Raw genomic sequence first — 17,334 nt, 5'->3', positions numbered from 1 at the left:
AACTTGTGCCTTATATCTAAGCGCATTATTTGCCAAGCGGACCCCAGGCCGTGAGCCGTGGCAAAATGCCGGGACGAAAGAATGAGCGCGCCGCTGTGGAAAAAGAAGAAAGGTGTTCGCGGTAGACCCTCAGGTCCTTTTTGTGTAGAACGACACAAATACACATACGGCGTTTTGAAACCCCAGCGCGTAGGCTGCCTGTTTACTCAATAGACAGATTGAGTTCTTTATAGACGAAGGAATTGTTTTAACACACAGACAAAACATCCTCCAGACTAAGCATAGTCGCGCTACCCCCTCTGCCACGCATACGGTAATTTTACTCCATATTCGAGTCGAAAGTGTCTTTGTGTGACGTCCGTGTCTTTGAACGGACTAATCACGGCACGGGACTTCGCTCACCTCGTCCCGCGCACCCCCGCATTTTTGAAATCATCGGTTGCATAAAATATATGCTCTAAACTCGGTCTAGAGGATTCCTAGTCTATTTTATAGACGAAGGAATTGTTTTAACATCTCCAAGAAGGAAAGAAGGAAGGTTTTTCGAAGGAATTGGTTTGATCGAATTGTTAAGCGGAGAAGTTGTGGGCGGTTTGATGTGATTTAAATTTGTTTAGTCGGCTTTCTACGCAATGATTTAAACTTTCAATCTAAACTAACTAAACTAACTATTTTGGCTCAGCGATCCAAAGAGAATCTTGGCCTCCGAAACGAGAGCGTGCCACCTGTAAACTTTCAATCAGTAACAAAATTTTAGCGCCTGGAATAAATGTAATAGCAATCATCAATCCGAAAACGCAAAGGTTGGGAAGTATCGCGGTCTCGGCGCCGAATACATTTTCGTTCCTTTCGGCGTCGAGACCCTGGGTCCGTGGGGTCCTGGCGCCCTGAGTCTCTTTGGAGACCTTTCAAAGAGACTCAGGGACGCAACTGGGGACCCGAGAGCTGGCAGTTACCTCGCTCAACGCTTTAGTCTGGCAGTTCAGCGGGGTAACGCAGCCAGCATCTTGGGGACCTTGCCACAGGGGCCTTTTTTAGATTTAGTTTAGATTAGTTATATTTTATTTTAGAATAGTTTGTATTTAGTTTAATTTTAAGTTATTTTTATTTATTGTTTTTTGACTTGTTTTTGTACCATATATATGAATAAAGTATTTTATAACGATGTTATTAGCAATCATTCAATATGAGCATTGCTTACATCAATTATCATCAGGCAATTCAGTTGTGGGCGTATTTTGGTGTGATTTTCCCCAGTTTATCATACAAATTTTGGGTGTCAGTTATGCAACGGTCCATACAAAATGTTTGTGAAAATGCGTTACAAAAAAGATATTATTTTTTGGGACATATCTAATTGTTTTTCTTTTTAACCGACTTCCAAATCTCAAAGAAGGATGTTATCAATTCGGTTGTATGTTTTTTTTTATTTTTATTTTTTTTATGTTTGTTACTCCATAACTCCGTCATTACTGGACCGATTTTGAAAATTCTTTTTTTGATTGAATGTATATGCATACAGATTGGTCCCGTTTTTGTCAAAATCCAGTTCTGATGATGGGATCCATGAGGAATCGACGGAACTCCTCAAATCTTAAAGGCATACACATAGTGATTTTTGGTTTTTTATCAACGAATCAAGCATATACATCCAAAAAAGTGACATTTGATGAAGTGGAACTGCTGATGATGATCAGAACGGAACTCTTCAACGACGCATAGTTCACGGTTGGTGATTTGTCCTCTTCGTTATGTTTGTTAAGCAAGTTAAATTTTTAAGCCACATTTTTGTCAAGCTCGAGTTCTGATGATGGGATCCATAAGGAATCGAGTCCTCAAATATTAAAGGCATACGTATAGATTTTTTTGTATTTTCATCATAAAATCAAGCATTTACATTAAAAACTGTCGCATTTGATGAAGTGGAACTGCTGATGATGACCAGAACAGAACTCTTCAATGACGCATGGTACACGTTTGGTGATTACGAATTTAGATTTTGACTTGGACTGGGACCCGGACTCGGACTCATACCCGGATCCGGTTCGGACCCGGATCCGGTTCGGACCCGGACCTGGACTCGGATCCGGATTCGGACCCGGACTCGGAACCGGACTCGGACCCGGACTCGGATCCGGACTCGGACCCGGTCTCGGACCCGGACACGGACCCGGACTCTGACCCGGACTCGGACCCGGACCTTGACCCAGAAAACCACTATGATACCTTAACTAAATAAACAACTATGATTACCTACCATAAAATTAATGTAGGTATAAAGTACGATGATGCCAATCTTACTAGCCCCTCCCGCGTAAACCCCCGTACACCGCACGGCATGCGCCATTAAGTGGGTTAGGTTAGGTTTGAACTGCGATCCTCACAGAACCGAACAAGGATTAGGTTAGGTTAGAACTGAGAGCCTTACAGAAACGAAATGCTACTTGAAAAGTGGGTTTGATTAGGTTCGAACTGCGATCCGCACAGAACCGAACTGCTATCTGAGGAGTGGGTTAGGTTAGGCTAGAACTACGACCCTCATGGCTCCTCTTCACGATGGGCCAACGCCGGGCACTCCAAGGGACGCATTTATGCGTTAGAGGGAGCAAGTGATAGTGCATGGCTGCGTCCCTTGGAATGGCCGGCGTTGGCCCATCCTGTAGAGGAGCCATTATACACAAGCGAAATGCTAGTAAAAAAGTGGGTGGTTTTACCTCCTTTTCTACATAGTGTACCATCTACAATAATCTTTCATCGGCCCCCATGGAAGTCGGTCTTTTTTTCTTAAAAATTATTAAATAGATGATCCTCGGCGTGATTCTGAGTATATATGTATACCTATATATAACCCAAAAGTTGATGGACTTTCGAAAACAAGTAAATGGTACCTACACTTTTTTAGTAAAAACCGGGCAAGTGCGAGTCGGACTCGCGCACGAAGGGTTCCGTACCATAATGCAAAAAACGGCAAAAAAAACGGTCACCCATCCAAGTACTGACCCCGCTCGACGTTGCTTAACTTTGGTCAAAAATCACGTTTGTTGTATGGGAGCCCCACTTAAATCTTTATTTTATTCTGTTTTTAGTATTTGTTGTTATAGCGGCAACAGAAATACATCATCTGTGAAAATTTCAACTGTCAGACGGACGGACGGACGGACAGCGAAGTCTTAGTAATAGGGTCCCGTTTTACCCTTTGGGTACGGAACCCTAAAAATGCCCAGATGCCCACCTACTCAGGGTTACCAGATGACAGGAATTTTCCTGACATGTCAGGAAATTTAGCCTTTTGTCAGGAATGGGGACGGAACACGAAAATGTCAGGATTTTTTGGATTTGATAGACTTTTTAATAAATTAATCCAAAAACATTGTAAAAAAAATGAGATCCACTGATCTTATCAATATCTTCGTAATTATTAGGTAACAAATCATTACTCAAGCATGCATACATAGATGTTTTAGAAATCGAAATAATGGCTTCATCAGGTGGCCATCGCTAACGGCTAGAGCGGTCGGCGTCAAAAATATGAATGTCAGGAAAAATATTCGGGAATCAGGAATTTTGACAGGAAATTCTAAATTTGTATCTGGTAACCCTACACCTAATTCTACCATACGAACAAAGAGTAAGGTGAACCTACTTAGAACTCTTAGCAGCAGTACTAGTAATCTTCAAATAATGCAGCATCCTCCTGCTAAACGGATAATAGGCGTCTGATTGAGCAAATGTGGGCTTAATCGACGCAGAGGACATTTCAGAACCAGCCGGCCTAGCCAAGGTAACAATCGCTTCGACAGCGAAACGCTTTGTCTCTCTATCACTCTTCCATATTAGCGCGACAGTGACAGTTGCGTGTCGATCGCTACGGAGCGTGCGATTGGCATGTTGGCTACGCGGCCTGCCGGCCTAGCCAAGGTTACAACCGCTATCGCTTCGCCATCGAATCGCTTACTATGCGTCTCTCTAACAGTGACAGTTGCGTTTCGATCGCTACGGAGCGTAAAGCGATTGGCATGTTGGCTAGGCAGCCTGCCGGCCTAGCCAAGGTTACAACCACTATAGCTTCGCCGAAATTTTAAAACGTAACAAATATAAGAGCCTCGGTAGAGAGTACGATTTTGTACTATTTGGAGTTGTAACTCTAGGTCCATGGGGTCCCAGCGCGCATAAGTTGTTCGCAGAAATCGCAAAGCGTCTGGTTGACGTTACTGGTGACCGAAGAGCCGGCGGCTACCTCGCATAACGTATCAGCATTGCGATACAGCGAGGAAATGCCGCCAGCATCCCTGGTACAATGCCTCAAGGGCCTATTTTAGATTTAAGCTAGTTATTAATTTCTTTTAGTGATACCACTGTATACAGGGTGTTACTCACCATGGGGCTTTAAATCCAGGGCTTGATTCTACTCGCTAAACTGAGCTACTTTTATTATGGCACCAACCCCGAAATCCCGAAATTTTTTTTTACTTTTTCATACATTTTGGCTGATCAGAAGTGGACGTTTTCTACGGCAAAGCCAAAAAATTTTCCCCGATTTTAGGGTTGGTCCCATAGTAAAAGTAGCTCAGTTTAGCGAGTAAAATCAAGCCCTGGAATTAAAGCCCCATGGTCAGACACATATTGTATGTACCTTTTTCTATCGTATTTAATACTAGCTGTTGCCCGCGACTTCGTCCGCGTGGAATCTTATCTTCAACATTTTACATCTTTAGTACCTATAATTTTCATATCCAAGCAATGTTGAAATTAAGTACTTTTCTTTTATAGCAAGTTGTATGAAGTTTTAAGTCAAGTGGATTTTGATGTTGGTTGCTGAAATTACTTTTCTTGTATTCTCATATTAATAGGTACCTATGCCCTTATACAAAGATTCAAGTTCCGCACTCACAAAATATCTGATCTCCATACAAACTTTCAACCCCTTTCTCACCACCTTGGGGGATGATTTTCAAAAATGCTTGAATTGGTTTTCATGTTTATTAATTTATTACCTTTTTTTCCAAAAAGTTAAAGTTCCTAGCTTAAAATTAAATTTACACCCCAAGACCAATTTTCATCCCCTTTTTAGCCCCCTTAGGGATTGAATTTCCAAAAACGTTGCAATTACTTTTTTTGTAATCGGCTATTATTTCATTTCATTTCATTCATTTATTTCAATATAAACTTACAGTTTAGCACCAAAACGTTTACATGAGACTTACGACTATTATATTACATTATTATTACATTATATGTTATACCTATATCTAAGAAAGAAAAATAAATAAAGAAACAATGTCAGCTAAATGATAAATTGAATAAACATTATACCTAGATTAAAATTAAATATTTGCATCAATAAAAAATATGTCAGGTCATTGCCAATAATAATCAAAATTGAGACACTTAAATTAGACCAATCGAATTACAATAAGACAATAAAAAAACAATAAAAATAAATTAATCACATAAAAATACTATTTAAGCTTTGGAGACACTTTCTGCAAAATTCACCAACATGATCTGCGAAAACATCAACGTCATGACCCTCAGTAGCCATCACATTAAAAAGGGCCAGTGCCCGGGGCGTAGGCGCGTTGTCAGCCTGGCGGGTGCGCGCGCGCAGCCACGCGAACAGGCGGTAGCGGCGCCGCGGCGGCAGCGCGTTCACGGCGTCCGACACCGTCCGCTGTACTGGCACATGCAGGCCCATTCGTGCCAGTACGGAAGAATTGTTCACTCTGTTGTGTACAACTCCATGGTAATGTACCAACAAAAGTAGTTTTCGTCTCAGTTCTAGAGAGTGGAGACCTACCATCCCTGAGACAAAACGAGAGGGGTATAGATAGGGGTAATAGCCGTAGGACCTGTTGTACAGATATCTTGCGAACTTTTTTTGTAGCTTTTCGATCATGACAATGTACTTGCACTCGCAGGGATCCCACGCTATCGCACCGAATTCGAGTTTGCTACGGACATATGCGTTGTACAATATTACCGCTATTCTCACATTTCTAAATTGAGAACTCATCCTAATAATAAAGCCTAGGGTTTTAGAAGCACTTTTACATGTGTCACTGATGTGCTGTCGGAAATTAAGATGAGTATCCATGGTTAACCCCAGATCGCGAATTCCACCTACTCGTTCTAACTGAACGCCTTGGAGACTATAGGTGTAATGGATGGGTGACCTAGCCCTAGAGTACGTCATAACCTTGCACTTGTTTATATTAAAGTGCAAATTGTTAATGACGCTCCACTCAGCCACGGCATCAATATCACTCTGTAACCTATCGCAATCGGTCCCACACCTCACTTCCAGGCAAAGCTTTAGGTCATCCGCGTACAAAAGGCAGACGGCATAACTTAGGACTTTAGGTAAATCATCAACCATTATCAGAAATTGAGTTGGCCCCAGTGTGCTACCTTGGCTCACGCCTGATAGCGTATAGTATGGCTTCGACTGACATCCTGCAAGTTTCACGTATTGACTGCGGTTATGGAGATAATCAGCGAAAAAGTGGAGGAGTTTAGGTGCGAACCCTAACTTTGCAAATTTTTGCAGCAATACATCGTTATCAACCAAGTCGAAGGCTTTCTGAAAATCAAAGTATGCTACATCAACTTGGTTGCGACGATCCATTGCCGCAGCAGCATAATCGACAAAACAGACCTGATTTGTGGTCGTAGACCTACCACTACGAAATCCATGTTGGGCTTCGTCGAGATTTAAGCCTATTTGTTGATTGATGCGAGAAGCTATCACGGTTTCAAATATTTTCCCAAAAACGGACATCACAGCTATAGGCCTGTACTGTGTTATATCTGACTCCGCTTTGCCCTTTGGGACAGGGGTGACACATGAGACCTTCCAGCATGAGGGATATTTAGCACGCTGCAAGGCCAAATTAAATATGTGTAGCAGTGGTTTCTCTAAGAATGTCACGCAGTCTTTGGCCAGGTATGGTGGAATGCCATCAGGTCCCGGAGCCGAGTGCGGTTTAAGGCTGCGAACTGCCCGCCTTATATCCGATGCACTCACATTATCAATAGCCACACGCGACGCATCAACACCATAGCTTCCCGCTGCTGCCTCTGCATCCAACCGCGGTATTTTGCGCTGGAACACAGAGCTGAAATACTCAGCAAACGCATCAGCGGCCGCCTGACCCGTAACAGTCCGATCCTTGTAGCAATATTCGCAACATTTACATTTATCTTTGCGTTTACTCTTGACAAAATTCCAGAACTTTGCTGGTTCCTCGCTGATATCACGTTCAATGTTACGAATATATTCCGTGTAAGCTACATTGATACGAGTTTTTGCGCACCCTCTATAGTATTTATAAAGTTCTTTGTTGAATTCTAATCCCAATTGTTTGTATTTCTTAAAATGAAATATGTCTTTCTAAGAAGTTTCAAAGCATTTGTAATGGATTCAAACTTTGAACCCCATTTTAACCCTGTTAGGGGATGAATTTTACAAATCGCTGAAATCACTTTTATTGTCTTCTAATAATATACCCAAATACAAAGATTCAAATCCCGCGCTCGAAAAAATGCATGATATCCATACAAACTTTCAACCCCGTTTTCACCACCATAGGGATGAATTTTCAAAAACGCTGAAATGAGTTTTCTTGTATTTTAATTTAAAACGTTTTTACAAAGTTTTAAGTTCCTTGCTTAAAATAAAATTTGCACCCGCAGACGAACTTCCATCCCCTTTTTAACCCCCTTAGGGGTTGAAATTCCAAAAACGTTGCAATCACTTTTTTTTTGTAATCGGCTATTATGCCTTTCTAAGAAGTTTCAAAACCATTTGTAATGGATTCAAACTTTCAACCCCTTTTTAACCCTGTTAGGGGATGAATTTTAGAAAACCCTGAAATTACTTTTCCTGTCTTCTAATAATATCCTTAAATACAAAGATTCAAGTCCCACACTCGAAAAAATGTTTGATATCCATACAAACTTTCAACCCCTTTTTCACCACCTTATGGGTTGAGTTTTCAAAAACGCTGAAATTAGTTTTCTTGTATTTTAATAATATATCTTTTAACGAAGTTTCAAATTCGTAGCTCAAATGAAAACTTTAACCCCATACAAACTTTCATCCCCTTTTTAACCCTGTTAGGGGATGAATTTTACAAAACGCTGAAATTACTTTTATTGTCTTCTAATAATATCCCCAAATACAAAGATTCAAGTCCCGCGCTCGAAAATTTTTTTGATATCCATACAAACTTTCAACCCCTTTTTCACCACCTTGGGGGATGAATTTTCTAAAACGCTGAAATTAGTTTTCTTGTTTTGAATTTGATACTTTTTTTACAAAGTTTCAAGTTCCTAACTTAAAATAAAATTTGCACCCGAAGACGAACTTTCATCCCCTTTTTAACCCCCTTAGGGGTTGAATTTCCAAAAACGTTGCAACCACTTTTTTTGTAATCGGCTATTATGCCTTTCTACGAAGTTTCAAAGCATTTGTAATGGATTAAAATTTTCAACCCCTTTTTAATCCTGTTAGGGGATGAATTTTACAAAACGCTGAAATAACTTTTCCTATCTTCTAATAATATCCCTAAATACAAAGATTCAAGTCCACTACTTGAAAAAATGTTTGATATCCATACAAACTTTCAACCCCTTTTTCACCACCTTAGGGGTTGAGTTTTCAAAAACGCTGAAATTAGTTTTCTTGTATTTTAATAATATATCTTTTAACGAAGTTTCAAATTCGTAGCTCAAAAGAAAACTTTAACCCCATACAAACTTTCATCCCCTTTTTAACCCTGTTAGGGGATGAATTTTACAAAACGCTGAAATTACTTTTATTGTCTTCTAATAATATCCCCAAATACAAAGATTCAAGTCCCGCGCCCGAAAAATTTTTTGATATCCATACAAACTTTCAACCCCTTTTTCACCACCTTGGGGGATGAATTTTCTAAAACGCTGAAATTAGTTTTCTTGTATTTGAATTTGATACTTTTTTACAAAGTTTCAAGTTCCTAACTTAAAATAAAATTTGCACCCGAAGATGAACTTTCATCCCCTTTTTAACCCCCGTAGGGGTTGAATTTCCAAAAACGTTGCAATCACTTTTTTTGTAATCGGCTATTATGCCTTTCTACGAAGTTTCAAAGCATTTGTAATGGATTAAAATTTTCAACCCCTTTTTAACCCTGTTAGGGGATGAATGTAACAAAACGCTGAAATTACTTTTCCTGTCATCTAATAATATCCCTAAATACAAAGATTCAAGTCCACCACTTGAAATTTTTTTTTTTATCCATACAAACTTTCAACCCCTTTTTAACCATCTTAGGGGATGAATTTTCAAAAACGCTGAAATTAGTTTTCTTGTATTTTATTAATATATTTTTTACGAAGTTTAAAATTCCTAGCTTAAAAGAAAACTTTAACCCCATACAAACTTTCATCCCCTTTTTAACCCCCTTAGGGGTTGAATTTCTCAAAATCGCTTCTTATCTCTTGTACACTTTATAAATGCAATCTGGTGTGCAAATTTCAACTTTCTGGCTTTTGTAGTTTCGGCTCTGCGTTGATGAATCAGTCAGTCAGTCAGTCAGTCAGGACACTTGCATTTATATATATATATATATATATATATACTAGCTGTTTCCCGCGACTTCGTCCGCGTGGAATCTTTATCTTCAACATTTTACATCTTTAGTACCTATATAATTTTCATATCCAAGCAATGTTGAAATTAAGTACTTTTCTTTTTTAGCAAGTTGTATAAAGTTTTAAGTCAAGTGAAATTTGATGTTGGTTGCTGAAATTACTTTTCCTGTATATGCCCTTATACAAAGATTCAAGTTCCGCACTCACAAAATATCTGATCTCCATACAAACTTTCAACCCTTTTCTCACCACCTTGGGGGATGATTTACAAAAATGCTTGAATTAGTTTTCTTGTATTTTAATTTATTACCTTTTTACAAAGTTTCAAGTTCCTAGCTTAAAATAAAATTTGCACCCAAAGACGAACTTTCATCCCCTTTTTAACCCCCTTAGGGGTTGAATTTCCAAAAACTTTGCAATCATTTTTTTTTGAAATCGGCTATTATGCATTTCTAAGAAGTTTCAAAGCATTTGTAATGGATTAATATTTTCAACCCCTTTTTAACCCTGTTAGGGGATGAATTTTACAAAACGCTGAAATTACTTTTCCTGTCTTCTAATAATATCCCTAAATACAAAGACTCAACTCCACCACTCGATTTTTTTTTGATATCCATACAAACTTTCAACCCCTTTTTCACCACCTCAGGGGATGAATTTTCAAAATCGCTGAAATTATTTTTCTTGTATTTTAATAATATATATTTTTACGAGATTTCAAATTCCTAGCTCAAAAGAAAACTTTAACCCCATACAAACTTTCATCCCCTTTTTAGCCCTGTTAGGGGATGAATTTTACAAAACGCTGAAATTACTTTTCCTGTCCTCTAATAATGTCCCTAAATACAAAGATTCAAGTCCACCACTCGAAAAAATGTTTGATATCCATACAAACTTTCAACCCCTTTTTCACCACCTTAGGGGATGAATTTTCAAAAACGCTGAAATTAGTAGTCATGTATTTTAACTTAATACCTTTTTGCAAGGTTTCAAGTTCCTAGCTTAAAGTAAAATTTGCACCCGAAGAGGAACTTTCATCCCCTTTTAACCCCCTTAGGGGTTGAATTTCCAAAAATGTTGGAATAACTTTTTTTTGTAATTGGCTATTATGCCTTTCTAAGAAGTTTCAAAGCATTTGTAATGGATTCAATTTTCAACCCCTTTTTAACACTGTTAGGGGATGAATTTTACAAAACGCTGAAATTACTTTTCCTGTCTTCTAATAATATCCCTAAATACAAAGATTCAAGTCCACCACTCGAAAAAATGTTTGATATCCATACAAACTTTCAACCCCTTTTTCACCACGTAAGGGGATGAATTTTCAAAAACGCTGAAATTACTTTTCTTATATTTTAATAATATATTTTTTTACGAAGTTTCAAATTCCTAGCTTAAAAGAAAACTTTAACCCCATACAAACTTTCATCCCCTTTTTAACCCCCTTAGGGGTTGAATTTCTCAAAATCGCTTCTTATCTCTTGTACACTTTATAAATGTAATCTGGTGTGCAAATTTCAATTTTCTGGCTTTTGTAGTTTCGGCTCTGCGTTGATGAATCAGTCAGTCAGTCAGTCAGTCAGTCAGTCAGTCAGGACACTTGCATTTATATATATAGATAGAAGATTATACCTACACTCGCCTCGATACGGAGTACGGAGTGAAACATTAATGTGTCTCACGGAAGGTTTGTTATTTGTTAACGCCCAAACCAATTGGTATTATTGGCACCACATTGCTTAGATTGCTAACGAATAAGATAATTTCGCGTAGTTAAGTGGATCGCAGAATACAACAATGAAACAGCACTAACTCTGTGAGCTGTAGACCTCGCATTAAGCTTAGAAAATGTAAGTGATAAATCCTTTACAGTACATACCTATGGTCCTATTTTCCCGCACTAGTGCGTGAAATAGCACCTTTCGTGCGTATGTCAAAAGTTTAAAGGGCCATATGTACTGTAAAACGTTGTACGATATACGTGCGATTAGGTAATTCGCAACTCGTGTCGATTTAAAACACTCTTCAGTCGTGTTTTAGTTTATCGCCACTCGTTTCGAATTTCCTCTTTTCCGCACTTGTATCGTAAATAACTATAGTTCGTCGAGTCGTTATCACAGTAAACTCACAACGGTCTTTAGCGCTATAGACACTATTGGGCATAAAAGGCCAATTTCCGCAATTGGGAAAATTTCCAAAAAAAATCTGTTTAATCATAGAATGTGGTCACAAAATTTCACGAGCATTAAGAATTGCGACCTGTAGAGGAGAACATCCGAAGTGTCGGAAGCCTCAGCCCGGGCCCGGACCGTTCTAGCGGGAGTCGTCCATTAATCTCCGTTTAAATGTCAAATAGAGAATCCTGTAAGTTGAAAATTGAAATAAAATTTATAAAAAAGTCATGGTTTTTAGGGTTCCGTACCCAAAGGCTAAAAAGGGGACCCTATTACTAAGACTCCGCTGTCCGTCTGTTCCTCTCTGTCTGTCAAAAGGCTGTATCTCAGGAACCGTGATAGCTAGACAGTTAAAATTTTCACAGATGATGTACCTATTTCTGTTGCTGCTATAACAAATACTAAACCATAAAAGTACGGAACCCTCGGTGGGCGAGTCCGACTCGCACTTGTCCGGTTTTATTTATTTATTACATCTTGCATATATCGCTCCGCGCCGTGCGACGCAGTCAGACTATTGTGTTGGTGTCGTGCACACGGAGATTCAGTTCATTCTACTCAAGTGGAAAATGTGTGAGTTTATCATTAGGGTTTCTGCTCGAGAATTCCCGAGGCGAGAAATCTCGAGAAATTTGTCCTAAGTCGAGACGGGAAAAAAATATTCAATGCCTCGAGAACTCGAGAAATAAATCTCATGTGATAAGTAAAAAAGAAACACGCGTATAACTCATGATGTGTCTATAATGTTATGTTATTTAACTACCTAAATAAATATTTAGGTAGTTAAATAAATATGAACAATGTTTTTATTTACATTTTCAGGTAGGAACCTACTTACTTACTTAATACATTTATTACCAACCAAATAAAAAACTACCTTGATCCGTCCCCTATCGTTCTAGCTTTAACCGATTTTCATGTTTTGAAACTTTTGAACTATCATGATTCATGACATTCATGTAGTGTCTTTTTATTGAAAAACGCTTTAAAAAATATTGTAACGAATTATAAAACCATGTAATAAGTGTAATAGCAAATATTACAAAACTAAATTACTATTGATAAATCAAATCATCCCGGTATAATCCTATTAGCAAAATATTAGAATTTTAGCAGCTTTATTGTTACGTTGAGTAATTACGAGTAATTAATAGTAAGTAGTAAAACTTCTGTAATTTTTGTCACATCGAGTTAAATTTATTAACTTGAATATTGCTGCCTCATAAAATACCATATTGTGGTTTGTTTACATTTTGTTGAATACCTAAAGAAATACACTATAGTTTTGTTGTTGTATTTTTGATTATTAAGTGCAATATATGGTGACTAAAAATGCACCATATGTTTGATTATTGATCTCACCTACGAGTCTGATTTGAAAAAAAGCAAAAAAAATTAATTAACATGGTGTTTTTGGAGCTTTCAAAATTTCTCGAGATACTCGAGAAACTCGAGAAATCTTGGTCGAGAATTCCCGTGCCTCGAGAAATTAAAAAGGTCGAGAAACCAGAAACCCTATTTATCATTCATATAGACTTACGTAACTTAGGTATCGTCTTGGGTCGTCCCATTCATTTTGCGTCAAGTTCTTAAATTAGTCCTATTCTGCTTTCGTCACGCATTCTTCATTGTAAGCCACCGACGATTGCGACGAATGTAGAATGACTGACGAAAGCAGAATAGGACTAATTTAAGAACTTGACGAAAAACGAATGGGGCGACCGAAGACGATACCCGAGTGGAGCTTAGACTTTCTTGTGACGTCATATAATATCAATATCGTCGCCTCCCGTCTTGTGAACCTTTATGAACCCACTAGCTTCCAAATCTACTGGTACCTACCTAGTTTGCATGACACTAATTACTCCCCGTCAAATTGGGAATCGTAAGCTAATCTTTAGGGTTCCGTACCCGAAGGGTAAAATCGGGACCTTATTTCTATAGTTCGTTTTTTTAGCATTAGAAAGAACTCCACAGAAGCAAGCGTGCAGTTTTTATCAGGCTCTTTAATTGTTAATATTTATTGAATTATTTAATGTAGCATGGACCATGTACAAATTGCAGAACATTCCCAAAAAGCGGAAACGTTCTCGAGAATGTTCTCAGAACATTCCTGCAACATGGAAATTATTGTTTAAACAAGAGAATATACTTGAAATAAAGTTTAAATAGGCATAACTTAAAACTAAATGTTATTATGCATATATTATTGTCTATTACAGGTAGCTATTTTGTTGATGTGATAAGTTTACCAATAAGTTGCTTAAATTCTCACTGTATTTCAGAGAACATTTCGACTTTCGCCAATTTTTTCCAATTTTTTTTTTGTTTCATTAGAATCTAGAGGCCTCTATCTGCCGCCATGCCAAATCTCAGCGCGCTCGGAACTTGAAAAAATTAAAAAAAAAAGTCGGCCATTTTGTTTTTTTTTTAATGCAGTTTATTTTGTCTCGGGGCCCTCTATGACATTTGGTCGAGCACCCCCCACCCCCCCCCACCTATCACGCACCGTTTAAAAGTTGCCATACAAAATAAAAGTGGCCAGTTTTCCCGCAATTGTAGCATTTTTCCAAAAAAATTTTTTTCATAGGTATGTAGGGGACCCCGAGATTCCGTGACCAAAATTTCAGCGCGCTAGGACAAAATTAAAAAAAAAGTCGGCCATATTGAAAAAAAAATGGCGGCGTCAAAAACTGCCAGGGTCCCTCTATGACATTTGGTCGAGCACCCCCCACCTAAGTCTGACCGTTTGGCCGGGCCGTCATACATTTTTCTGACCGGAAGCGGACGACCAAAAGTCGGAATTTTCTGGGGGTAAGGACTACACCTAAACTATCGTGAATATTCACGGTATAAACTACGATAAATAAATAAATTCTCGTTCTCGAGAACATTCTCAGAAGTTACCGAGAATTTCTCATGTGGAAAGTTTCGCAACTTTGGAAAGTTCTCGTGCGTGCATTGCTAAGCATGGTCAATACATATAATTCACTTCAAATTATTACCGCTAAAAGTGACGGATTTGGAACCAGCACAAGCTTACTTCTGCGAAGTTCTTTCTAATGCTAAAAAAAACGGACTGTAGGACTCCTCTGTCCGTCCGACTGCCAGTCTGTCACCAGGCTCAGCAGGCAGGCAGGCTGTGACTCGTCAACTGTGATAGCTTAGCACAAACCATTGTAAGTTCTATAGATGTAAATAGGTAGTCTATTGTACAAACTGAATGGAATTCAAAACCAGGCCAAAGGCAATGGCGCGTGAATAAATGTTATATATCATGGAAGAATAATATAAAAATACTGACAATTAATGTCCATATAAAACAAATAGCATTCCTCTAATACATAGGGTCATTGCGTCAGTTTACCGTGCAGTGCCTGTTTCCATCCACTTGGCGTACCTATAGTTGCTACAAAGAATTGCGTATCATTTGAATATCCCATACAGGGTGTTACTGACCATCGGGCTTTAAATCCGGGCTCGATTCTACTCGCTAAACTGAGCTACTTTTATTATGGCACCAACCCCGAAATCCCGATTTTTATTTTACTTTTTCATACATTTGGCTGATCAGATGTCGACGTTTTCTATGGAAAAGCCAAAAAAAATTCCCCGATGTTAGGGTTGGTCCCATAGTGAAAGTAGCTCAATTTAGCGAGTAAAATCAAGCCCTGGAATTAAAGCCCCATGGTCAGACACATACTGTATATTCAAATTAAACGCAATTCTGTAGCAACTATAGATTAGTTTATGTTATTACTGTAAGCATGGTCCAGGTTATTTGCCGGATGCCGTAACTAATTAGGTACCTACTCTAGTTAGTTAGTCACCTGCAATAATATGTTAGTCATCGAAGGTTAAAAATATGTAACACTCTCTATGTAGGACTCGAGTTCCTACATGTAAACACTAGAGGCTCGGACATTGCTCGGACAGCACTAGTGTTAATGTTAATGTAATAAACGGGTGGCCCTGACGCCTCGGCCCCGGAACGGCCCGGTCACGGTGGCGCTCCTGACAGCTCCTGCGTCGGCTCGCTCCGGCCCGCCCCGGTCCGGGCACGGCCCGGTCTAGCGTGAGTCATCCTTTATGGCTATACAAAATAAGATCGTGTCAGATATTTTTGCGGCCTTCAAAGTGTAACATGTTACTGTCCCATAGAAAATTTGAATTTCGCGCCTTTTTCTACTGACAAACTTGCTTACCGGCTATAAATAAAAACAAATGATATTGTTACAGGGCCACTATTATTACTGACACTGCTAGCGACCGCAACATGCCTGCCACTAGAAGAAAAAGAAGACCCAACACCTACCACAGATAATATACAGCACCTCCAAAAAAACATAAATGTCGTCTCTTACATACAAAACTTTAAAAACGTAATGGCAGACTACGTAAATACACAATACAACCTAACCGGACACGACATGGAAAAAATAAAGCAAACGCTAGAAGAATTTCTAGTTAACTTCGCTAACGATCTCCGAGAAACGGTTGATGACCAGCAGAAGAATGTGACGTTTGAAAAAGAGCGCGAAAAAATTCAAGATGGCGTCCCCGATGCGACTTTCGTGGAAATAAGAGATAGGATTATGACAGAATTTCCGGATATAAAAGAGGAAACTGCTGATGTGATTGTGTATAAGTTGAGGAAGAATTTATATGAGACGCGGCAGAAGATTGATTATGTTATTAAGACGTCAGAGAGAGAATTTGAATATGCCGTGGCTTAGTTTTTCAGAAGAGAAAGAAAGTCAGACCAAGAAATGTTTGCAGCGGACATGATAGCCCACGCAGTGCAAGTGTTATTTTGAACATCAAACTTTTATGAAATTATGACGTATAAATAACACTTGCAATGCGTAGGCTATCGAATCCGATGCAGACTTTTCTTAGTCCGACAAAATTATTTTTTTTTTTAGGAAAGGAGTTGGACTATACAGGGTGGCTAAAAAATAAGTGCATTGTTGTTGCTAGGGAGGTTTTGGGATTATACTGAGCAACTTTTACTATGGGACCAACCTCAAAATCGCGTAAAAAGATTTGACTGTTTCATACATTTTGGCTGGTCTATTTTCTATGGGAGGGTAAATTTTATTTCACGATTTCGGGGTTGGTCCCATTATAAAAGTTGCTCAGTATAATCCCAAAACCTCCCTGACAAAGGAAATGCATTTATTTTTTTAGCCACCCTGTATATATAGTTTGGCAAGCCATTTCCGTAAGTAGACAGACGGCAAATTTAAAAAAATACATCCGAAGGGGTACTCTCATATAAAATTCGTAACTAAATGTGTGTCCCTCCCCCCGGCCATAGTAATTGCTGAGATCTAGTTAATAAATATAAAAGAAAGAAAACTACAAATGTACAATTTTTTTTTATTTGTAAATACAGAACTTTATAATAAAGAATGCAATATATACTCATTATTTTATCAACTTCACTTCATAGATTACAATCACTTATATTAAAATTAAAGTCTTAAATATGAGCATCATAACATTCATAACAAGTGTCAATAAA

General features: G+C 38.6%; 1 protein-coding gene across 1 annotated transcript; it reads left to right on the top strand.

The window, feature by feature from the left end:
• Positions 1-12,267: 12,267 nt before the first annotated feature.
• LOC134677458 (uncharacterized) lies at positions 12,268-17,237 on the top strand. Its single transcript, XM_063535940.1, has 2 exons — positions 12,268-12,380; positions 16,047-17,237. Exons 1-2 carry the CDS (start codon positions 12,377-12,379, stop codon positions 16,541-16,543), a joined length of 501 nt encoding a protein of 166 aa, XP_063392010.1. The 5' UTR covers positions 12,268-12,376; the 3' UTR covers positions 16,544-17,237.
• The last annotated feature ends 97 nt before the right edge of the window (positions 17,238-17,334 follow it).

Source organism: Cydia fagiglandana, chromosome 26 (assembly GCF_963556715.1).
Source record: "Cydia fagiglandana chromosome 26, ilCydFagi1.1, whole genome shotgun sequence".
NCBI lineage: Eukaryota > Metazoa > Arthropoda > Insecta > Lepidoptera > Tortricidae > Cydia > Cydia fagiglandana.
This window is presented reverse-complemented; position numbering and strand designations above follow the sequence as displayed.